The sequence below is a fragment of the Citrus sinensis genome, chromosome 7, assembly GCF_022201045.2.
Source record: "Citrus sinensis cultivar Valencia sweet orange chromosome 7, DVS_A1.0, whole genome shotgun sequence".
NCBI lineage: Eukaryota > Viridiplantae > Streptophyta > Magnoliopsida > Sapindales > Rutaceae > Citrus > Citrus sinensis.
The window spans coordinates 16474836-16486004 of record NC_068562.1 but is presented as its reverse complement, the minus strand read 5'-3'; the positions used below and the strand labels follow the sequence as shown (position 1 = coordinate 16486004).

At 35.3% G+C, this 11169-nt stretch overlaps 1 protein-coding gene across 1 annotated transcript; it reads left to right on the top strand.

Moving 5' to 3' along the window:
- LOC102615170 (mannosyl-oligosaccharide 1,2-alpha-mannosidase MNS1) lies at positions 1-10790 on the top strand. The gene is made up of 14 exons (XM_006465103.4): positions 1-453; positions 2371-2418; positions 2929-3123; positions 4269-4381; positions 5546-5611; positions 5757-5928; positions 6428-6517; positions 6762-6886; positions 7061-7126; positions 7727-7835; positions 7917-8015; positions 9272-9352; positions 9435-9605; positions 10080-10790. Exons 1-14 carry the CDS (start codon positions 280-282, stop codon positions 10335-10337), a joined length of 1767 nt encoding a protein of 588 aa, XP_006465166.2. The 5' UTR covers positions 1-279; the 3' UTR covers positions 10338-10790.
- The last annotated feature ends 379 nt before the right edge of the window (positions 10791-11169 follow it).

Here is an 11169-nt window from a genome sequence, read left to right as displayed (position 1 = left end):
TTTTTCTTCACAAACACTCGTTCGCCTATCTTTCTCTCCCATCAAACATTTCATACAAACACAATCAAATCCTCGAAACGTTTTTCGAGCAAAAAGATCGTCTCGAAACGTTTCGGTTCCCGTTTCCGTTCTTCTCTCGGATCAGCCTCGCTCGTTTGCTCCAAATGCTTCCGTTTTGACAAATCTTTATCTATAATGGATTAAATTAAAAATAAAATAAAATAAAATAGTTGATTTAGGAGTTCAGCTTTTGTTGTTAGATCTAATTTAATCAATCAGATGGCGAGGAATAGATCATCATCATCATCATTATCATCATCAAGTGGCAAATTGAGATACTGTAATCCGGCGTATTACCTGAAGAGACCGAAGCGTTTGGCTATGCTTTTGATCGTGTTTGTTTCTGTTACTCTGGTCGTTTGGGATCGCCAGACTCTTGTTAGAGAACACGAGGTATTTTTTTAAAAAAATTCTTTAATCTAAAAATTGTGAATATTGTTTGGTTGTTTAATATTTGTTAATTACATGATGATAATGGCATTGGATATTTAGTTCATGCAAAATGTTATGTATAATTATTATAGATATTGTACAGAATCTGAGCCGTTGATTTGATATGATCTTAGTTTGGAATCTATATTGATTCTTCAGAATCAATGGTCTCCGTTCCATCATTGCGAGGAATGTAGATTGTTTGATATTCTCTTAAATCGATCTGAAGTTTGATTAAATTAACCATTGAACTTGGTGGTTCTAGGATCTCATTTTGAGCATTTATGTGTGAGTATTGAGCAAGAATAGACAGTTAGAGCTGACAATATCCGGTATTTATGCTGGAACTTGGATCTAAGAGTACTTTACATTGAAGGAAACTGTGTTATCTGTTAAGAGTCCAGTGCAATTTTTTTATGATAGAAAGAGTAGAAGCCAATTGTAGCTAGAATTGTAGTTACCAATGCCGTAGTTACCAATGCGGGAGGTCGTATTACTATATATTAGAATATAAGTAAAATGAGAAAAATATTGACTGACGAATTGAGAGTGCGTCCAGTTACAGACAAATGAAGTTTTAGTTAATGAAATGAGAAATTACCAAGATAAGTACTTGACTCACTTGAACTTCGATGGCCAATGAAGACCAAAACATCCACCTCAAGAATATAGGCTTCCAGCAGCTAAGGTAGGAAGTACATTTATTTAAATTATTACTCTTTTGGTAAGAAACTGGAAAACTTACTAAAGATAAAGAATCATTACAGTAAAGTTGATCGGTTGTCCACTGAGTACGCAAAAACTTAAATTTTCTGTGCTATACAAAAATATACCCAATCATCTATCACCCCCAGAAGGCCAAACCAGCTTTTATACTCTATCTCAACACCCCCTTCCAATTGAGATTAACAAAGAAAAATGATGATTAAACAATTTTGAGGGGTCCATTGAGTTGTTAAAAAAGATTGAGGAAGGCTGAAGTTGAGAGGGGGCAACAGTCCTTGAAAAGACCTACACTAATTTGTACGTCTTGCACAATGAGAAGTTGTGGAACCTATTGGGTGGATCATTTAACACCCTTCTCGCACATCAAGACGGATAATTGAATTTACAATAAATGGGTGAACAGGTGATGGATTTATTGTCCTGGTCATTCATTTGTTGTTGACATGAGTAGATTACATCCATATATTTTACTCTAAAAGTGAAAATCATGTTAGAGCTTGATCTGAATTACAAATGGGGTATTCACGAAAAGCAGCCAAGGAGAACAAGGAGAAGACTGAGCTAGAATTGATAATATGGATACACGTAAGAAAAACAGTGAGGGCTAGGAGAAGCTAGGCACCAAGTTGTTGTTTCTTGAACATGTCAGCCTTGAGTTGCAAACAGGATGCTTGATTCCATTACAAGTAATTTGTCAAAACTCCAGCACAAATGTAGCACGATTTTATAGGCATGAACCAATAAAGTAAATAAAGTAACAAAGTAGCTAAATGTTATTTTCAAAGAGATTAGTTGGTTTGGATGAGGATTACAGAGTCACAAGATGAAGAGGAATATAAAAGAAGGAGTGAGAAATAGAATGAGAAGTTTACTTTTGTATTCTTTTCCTCCCTGTCCTATATTTTATTTGTAACATCTTGATTAAAATGTATTTACTTAGCACACTACAAAATGACACAATGCCCTATTGTGGCCATGTTCATCAAGCAAGTTCTTATATAATATGTGTGAGCATAAGTTCTTTGGTGGATATATACAATATATATTCAGAAATGAATTTATCGTAAACTTTTTTTCTCTGTCAAAGTTGTTTTTTTTTTTTTTTTAATTTACTGAAATGTGTTTGCATAACTAAATTCTTTTGTATTGCAGGTTGAACTTTCCAAGTTAAATGAAGAAGCTACTCAATTGCGAAATCTGGTAGGAGTTGTCAACCTTAGCATTCTCTTATCTTTCTCTTCTACTCTTTTCTTTTTCCCTTTTTCTGCTTCTTCCGGAGTTGGATAAAAGAGGGACGAAGGAGGATGGGTGGTGGGAGATTGGGGGTGAGGAGAGGAGGGGTTGGGTATATCTTGGCTATTGTTGTACTATTGTTCATGATCAACAGATCTCTGGGTGTTTTGATCAATTAAGCTGAAACCAACCTATTTTTCTCCCAGTTGTGGCATGCTTATTTCTTTTTCCCAGGCATATTATGCAAAAAAGAAAGAATACTTCTGCCAAAGGCCCTATAATTTCTGATTGATATAATGAAATATACATGCAAAAGGCCTATTATATTTCCCTTTATCTGTCTTCGATGCTATTTATGTGACTAATAATGCTACAAGTGAATTCTTAAGCCACGAGCAGCACCCTGAATTCAACCTTTATGGGCAGTTTTCTAAGGGATTCTTAACTGTCGTTTTGATGCAAAATTTATTCTTTCAGCTGGAAGAGATAAAGAATAACCCTGCCAATGTAATTGGAAAAATTGATCACATAAAACAAGCTAAACAGCCCCCTGGAAACAAGGCATTTGCGGAGGATCCTATTGATATCCAGCGAAAACAGAAAGTAAAAGATGCTATGATTCATGCATGGAGTTCATATGAGAAGTATGCATGGGGCCAAGATGAACTTCAGGTAAGTTTGAGTGAATGATAAATACTGTTGATAATGCAAATTAACATGGATTAGATATATTAATTGTTAGCTTCTCTATTCCATGTGCCTTTTTTGGAGAATTAGTGACTACTCTTTTTCCTCTGAATTTATGTTCAACAAACACATCTTGTCGATCATGGTTTGTAAATTAAAAATAAAAACATTACTTGACAAAAACAGGGGGAAAAAAAGATTGAAACTTGAATTATGGGTTGAAATGTTTGGAATTTAATTTAATTCTAAACATGATTACTTGCTGATAAAAAGCACTGAACTGCAAAAAATTTATCTAGTTTATTCTTTTGTGAGTGAATTGGATAATACCATATATTCTAATACTTTCACATATTTTTAGTGTGGAGAAGTTTACTTCATTGTTTTTTTTATATCTTCATTTCCCCATCGGGGCCTGATTTCAAACTGTTGGAGGCTGGTCATAAAATGCCTGTAATTGCCCTTCTGGGCAGAGCTGAGATGGACCAAAGCCCTAGTCCCCGTGAAGCTTTCATGAAAAGGGGTAGTCTTGTGTGTAAACATAGCATTTTGTGGTCAAACCACCCGAACCCAACTAAGAAGAACTGAACTTTGTTGGACGAAAAATGAGAAATTTTGATACATCATATATATTGTTGTCACTGAATTACTGGACTAGTTTTATTCTCTCTCTTCTTTACTCTCTCTCTCTCTTTTATTTTGTTTTTAAAATAACAGTTATGTTCTCCTGCTTGGAAAAAGGGGGTGATTTTTTTTTTTTTGGCTGGATCCTTCTAAGTACATGGTTAACTGTAAATCTTGACAAGCATTGTTTGGACTTTTTCTTGTGCTGCCTGGATCGTGGAAAGGCTTAGGGAAAATGTTTCAATTTGAAAACCACCAATGCTTTATAAACTAGGTTTTTTCAGTTTTGGTTGTACATGCTTCCTTTATAATGAAATCCAATGTGAAGATGAGTTCTGCATCAATTCCTGAACTTGCCAGCTATCATTTGTCGACAAACTCTTAGCTTATTGTTTAAAAGTTTGAATTTAGTTTCCATAGACATACAATATGAATTTTATTTACATGGCCTTAGAAGTAACATGCTAATTTTACCTTTTCATTTCTCCAATTATTTTTGTTAACAGCCACAGACTAAGAATGGGGTCAACAGCTTTGGTGGTCTTGGAGCAACACTAATTGATGCTCTCGATACATTATACATAATGGGTCTGGATGAACAATTTCAAAGAGCTAGAGAGTGAGTTTCCTTTCGTTGATTCTCTCTTTCACTTTAAATTGATTTGTTCCTATTTCCCTTTGATGTTTCTATTGCATCATTCCAATTCTTGCAAAACCTTGGACATAAAGTGTTTTGTCTAAAGCTTTTAAAGTTATGTTCTAAAATGGCTTATTAAAATGGATCTTGCCTGCTCCTTTTCAAAACAGATAAATTATTGAAGGCTTAAATTCTACTTATTTACTGATTGGCACAATATAGACCATTTATTCAGCAAAGTAGTAACTGCTTCACCTCTAAAAACACTGCCTTATTAAATAAGTGCAGCTATTGCAACTTAAAAACAGGAAATAGGCTAACAATTTTGAAATTGCTTATTTCCTTATGAACTTATTTTATTCATTGGAGATCAGGATATATACATTAGGAAAGTTGAATTCCATGCAATTTAATTTGCAAAAAGTCTGTCTATTCTCTTACTATTGCCCTGGTTAAGTGACCATTCAAGATAGTTTCTTGAGCAAAGCATCTATCATACTTTTAAAATTAGTGTGTGCGAATGAGTTGATTGACTTCATTATGTGGCCTCAATTTTGAAATTAGAGTCCCTTTGAACCTGGGTATGTTCTACAATTCTCTCAGCCTTATATGAGTCACTTCTGAGGAGTTAATGGTTTATTTAACATATCATTGCTCTGTTTGTGATTTATCCAGCCAATTAATCGAACTTTGTCCCGATTTTTTCACAGGACAGTAGTTTCTTGTTATCCAGTTGAGATGTTCTCCTAGCTGTTGCATACTCCTGGTTGTTTTTGCAAGTTTTTTGGATGCGTTTGATTTTCAAAAGTTGTACATAATGCTTGAAGCTATTATTCTTCATGTGTTTCCTATATTGTATTTCTAGCTTTGTAGTTTGTGTCATGACTCCAAACCTCATTTGACCTACTGGCACTTTTCTTTCCTTCTCTTTTTGCCCTCACTTTCTCCATGCATAATTCTCCCTGTTTTTTCATCATCTCTTAATGTCTATGTAGTATTAAATGTGTCTCCCAGATACCAATGGTTGGTGATATTTGAATGAGCATTCTCAATTTATGCCTTGAAGAGGACTCAAAACCTCCACACTCTTTAGCACAAGATTTTGAGTCTCACTTATCTAATTTTTTTAATGCCATTCTTTTGCAGGTGGATTGCGAACTCGTTGGATTTCAACAAGTCATATGATGCTAGTGTTTTCGAGACAACCATAAGGTTGCGTTATCAGGTTTAATTCATGGTTGATTTTATTTTGTGAAACAAGTGTCAGTGGCAATCGCTGTTTTCTTTTCTTTATAATTGCTTGGGGAAAGGACAAGTAATGTTCCTTTGCTGACTTGTTTCTTTTTTGATATTTCAGAGTTGTAGGTGGACTTCTTAGTGCATATGACCTTTCAGGAGACAAAGTTTTTCTCGAAAAAGCTAGAGATATTGCAGATAGATTGTTGCCAGCATGGAATACTCGCACTGGAATTCCCTATAATGTTATTAACTTAGCACATGGAAATCCACATAACCCTTCATGGACAGGGGTAAGTTGTTAGCTTTAATTTCTAGCGTTCACTTTATTTGTACTATTTAAACTTGATTCATCACATTTCATGGCATCCTTTAAGTTGATTATGCTCTTTTTATTTACGTTTCCCTTTATCCCAGCAAAAATTTCATTAAGGTCACTTGGGAAGCTCCTGGCCTGCTGTTAGATCAGTAGGTATTTGGTTGGCTTAAAATAAATGTGGTTCTTCACAAGTTTACAGCTTTCTGTCTTTCTTCAAAAAGTTTCTTCCATCTATTCTTTCAGCATTTTCTGTTTCTTTGACAGTTAACTGCTAAAAGTAAATGCCAGACTCTTGTTGTAAACCTGTTCCATTATCATGCATAACATAGTTTACACTAGTCTCTTAGTAGATTGTTTTATCTTTTGTGATAGCTCATGTGTGTCTTACTGAGCTGTGCTGGGTCTTTTGTCCCGCACATTTGTTCACGAATGTATATTTGATTTGATTGCTCCTGTCATTTCCCATTTCATAGGGTGAGAGCATTCTGGCAGATTCTGGTACAGAACAACTAGAATTGATTGCTCTTTCACAAAGGACGGGTGACCCAAAGTATCGGCAGAGGGTATGTTCTTCTTGTGTTTATGCATGTGGAAATATGTTGTTCATCATTCTTGTGTTTGAACTTGCCACTTAATGTTTGACATCTTACAAATTAGTGCTAATTATTCATATTCGTATGCACTAAGAGGTTAGTTTGAAGACCAAAAGTGTTCAGGGAGTAATCAGTCAATAGTTCACTTCTCTTTCTGAAGAATGATTTGTTCGGGTGAATGGATCCTGTTGATGGTTGCAAACTGATGTTTCAGGCTGAGAAAGTAATAGTGGAGCTTAATAAAACATTCCCTGCTGATGGCCTGCTTCCCATCTATATTAGTCCTGACAGGGGAACTCCATCATACTCGACCATAACCTTTGGTGCCATGGGTGATAGGTATTCACCGCTTGAACATTTACTATCACTTATGTGATCTTACTTGGGTTTAACATTTCATCATCTATGATTTAACCTCTTTTACTTTCTAGTTTAACTTCTTAAGGTCAGTAAAGGAGTATAATTTTGCAAGATTGTTAAGAGTTTTTGGTTAACAATGAAATTTTATTGCAGCTTTTATGAATATTTACTCAAAGTTTGGATTCAAGGGAATAAAACTTCAGCAGTGAAGCCTTATAGGTGAGGAGATTTTGTTCTCATATGTATCTGCATTCGGATCTGCAACCACTCAACCACTGCTGCTTGCTGTTTGCAGTTTATTTTCTTATGTGAAAGCCAAAGACAAACATGCTACTGTAAAATTTAGATGTGGTGGGGGCTGGACTGGTCAATGTGATTAAATGTTAAATGATTCTATTTTCACTGGGATTTTGGTGAAAAGGAATATATATTCAGCTCCATACACTTTAGCTGTCTTCTCAGATAAAGCCAACAAATTAAGGAGTCAGTTACAAATGCATTACAATATACTTTTATTTTTCCAATAGTAGCTCCCACTTTCTAATTCTGAAATATTAAAAAAAAAAAATCTTTACAATGGTACATGTTTAGGATAATGAGTCTGGTAGAATTCACATTTCAGTGTGGAAAATTACTGGGACTGAAAAAAAGAAAAAGAACAAATGACAACTAATGCAGGATGGATATCATGTTTTAATATTTAAAGTGTCTGCAATCGTGCTCTGGTCAAGACTCAACCTTTTTCTCTCTGTAGTATCCAGGTGTCTGTGCTCATAAATTTCTTGATGTCAAAGTTTTGTTGTGGAATCTTTCAAGCAGGGACATGTGGGAGACATCAATGAAAGGTCTATTAAGCTTGGTTAGGAGATCAACACCATCGTCTTTTACATACATTTGTGAGAAGAATGGGGACTCGCTGATAGACAAGGTAATACTCAGTTACACTACTGTAGGGATGCATTAGTAATTGCTAGATATTGATGGCTATTTTGACACCATGCCTATGCAGATGGATGAATTAGCATGCTTCGCTCCTGGAATGATTGCTTTAGGATCTTCTGGTTATGGACCCGGTGACTCTGAGAAATTTCTCTCTCTTGCAGAAGAGGTATTCCTTCTGTCTCACTTCGGAAAATATATTAATACCCAAATTTTGTGCAAGAACAAGAAAAAAGAACATTGTTTTGTGAACTCATATACGTTGTGATGAATAATGCAATGTCTTCACCTCCAATTTTAAGGTACCGTTTTAAGTTACCGAATGACATGATTTTTGAAATTGAATGAAGTTTCGATCACATATATGTGAATTTTGTTTGGCAAGAATCATCTGGATTACCAAATTACCCGTGACTTTGAAACTGATAGGTTGTTAAACATTTCAAAGGAATTTCAAGAAAGAAATGGACAAATTTTTGAAAGCTCTGGGAAAGATTTTCGAAATTGAATGAAGTTTTGATAATATATACCTGAATTTTGTTTGGAAGAAGCATCTGGGGTACCAAATTATCTACTAAGACTGATAGGTTATTGAAGTCAAAGGAATTTCTACAAACACGGGGGGAAAAAGGGTGATTTTGAAAGCTTGGCTGGGGAAGATGGTTAACTGTTTTATGGGATAAGGCAAGAATTTAGGGTGCTTTTTTCTTTGGGCATCAGAGACAAGAATTTTAGGACCCGTTTTTCTTTTACATAAGTTCAAATTGGGAAGTGTATTGGGCTAAGTCGAATATCGTCTTGATTTTTACAGTCAAGAGTGTTTTATCTTTGGCTTGAGTGGAAAGGTTCTTTGTAAATAGATTTTGAGGTTCTGCCAGGCTGATCCTGGTTTTTTTGACTGCTTGTTCACTTTTTTGTAAACCTCACATTGTTTAGAATATAATTCAAGTTTCTGTTTCTTAATAAAAAAATGATAGAAGGACATAAAATATGTGTGTCTGTTGGTGTATGTCTCTTATTGCCGATTGGTTTGGCCTCTTACATTGGAAGCAAAAGGTCAAGTGTTCAATTCCAAGGAGAGATTTTTAATTTGGGTTGGGGAGGAAAGAGAAAAATATTAACAAATCTCTGATTGAATGATTTACCAGATACATATGGAAGTTGGGAGATGATCTGATTTGTTTGGGGTATAAGACCGAGATGGTTTTGTATGAATCTCATATTTGGTTAATCTTTTCTTTTCCTAGTAGGCCAGTACTTAAAGGAATAAACCAGAACCAAAATTTTTAATTTGAAATATAATTTAATTTGGATTGCTGACCTAACCATTCATTAGCTTCTAGTGTATGGTCCTTCTTTCCCATATCAAAACCAAGGATGATGTGAGATGGGTTTTTCACTGGATGTTTCTGTCTTTTTTTGCAGCTTGCTTGGACATGTTATAACTTCTACCAGTCAACACCGACAAAATTGGCTGGAGAGAATTACTTCTTTCGTGATGGGCAGGTTTGCAGTTTTTGTATTATCAAATGAATTTTCAATTTTTAAGGTACTGCTGTTTACCAGTGTTCATTTGTTACATTTTCAGGACATGTCTGTGGGCACATCATGGAACATACTGAGACCTGAGACTGTTGAATCACTTTTTTACTTGTGGCGTCTAACTGGCAACAAGACATACAAAGAGTGGGGTTGGAACATATTTCAGGCATTCGAAAAGAACTCCCGAATAGAATCAGGATATGTTGGACTGAAAGATGTAAGGACACCTCAAACCTCCAACATTAAATAAGATCTTTTTCTATAAATATTCTGTATGCTTCAGTATGTTTTCATCAAAAAGCTGACGTGATACGAAACTTGGGGATGCTTTTTTAGAAAATGCGCTTCTTAGTATCTTTGACTGTTAAACCTCCGTAGTAAAGAATGTTTGATCTTTTGTTTTAAATAGTTGTTTGCATTAGTGAGCATAGTCTGCTAACTATACACAAAAGCAATTTCCATTGGCAGATTTTTAGCTAAATCTTGGGACAATCTATACGGTCATTTATGAGCCGACATTTGGTAAAAAACGGTGAAAATGTTTTTAAATGTTTTGGTTATTCGGTCTTCTGTTATATATTTTTCTATTTCTTCTGCATGTCTATCCTTTCCGGTGGATTTGTTAATATGCTCTTATTTATACTGCTAATGTGCTCTTATTTATTTACGAATGATTGTTGTGTTTTCTCAGGTTAATACTGGCGACAAAGACAACATGATGCAAAGCTTCTTTCTTGCAGAGACACTGAAATATCTGTATCTTCTTTTCTCTCCCACAACAGTAATCTCATTAGATGAGTGGGTTTTCAATACAGAAGCCCACCCATTAAAAATTGTGACCCAACGTGATGGAGAGATCTCTGGGAGATCGGATGGCCATCATAGACCAAATATCAGGTTACGTGGTAGAAAGGGAGGTCGATTCATTGATGATATCAGGATTCATTAGCTGTTATCTATTTTTGGTTGAACAAATTTGATAATTCCAGGCTCTAATCAGATGAAGAGCCAGAGAGAGTTAGAAAGTTGGTGTACTCGAAATCAGATCCAGAGCCTGATGAATTCTGCTGTTCCCTTTTCGGCAAACAATGCGACTTTAACAGATTCTCTCTGCTTCAGCTGATAGGAAATGTTGTACCCTATGATAAAAATGTTGAATAGAACTTAAGGTGATTGATATGTAGCATAGAGTATATAGATATTGCCATCTGTTATTATTATTTCACAGGAATATGGGTTTTGAGTTCTGACCCAACCTGTTATTAAACAGCGAGGTGATACCAATCTGTAACTTTTTGTTAAGAATATTTGAGATGCCTTGAGCTTTTTCATCACTTCCTTGCAAGTCACTGCTAAAGCTTGAATTAATGATACATGGTTTACCATTCTAGTTTTCTGATAATGCAGTGTTGTAAAGTTTATCATCGGTCTTATTACTGATATTGCGAGGCGTAGCAATAGCAAGCAGATTTTTGGTCCCCCCGTTGTTCGCTAATCGCTATCATATCAAGCTCTTCAGGTTCAATCTCGCCTGGAAATGAAACAAATGAGCAGGGACAAGCTCGATACTTGCGCTAGCAAATGATATCGCAGGACATATCCTTCTTCCTGAGCCACATGGACCGATGGACGCATCTCAAAGTGGTTGCCTTTTTAAAGGCAATAGAAAATAAAAGAACCTTTGAAATGCTCTGATTTTTAAAACATTCAGGATTCTCTCCCCATTGCATAATCATTGGTGATGATTTTGGCGTTAGCTTTTATTTCATATTTCGCTAATC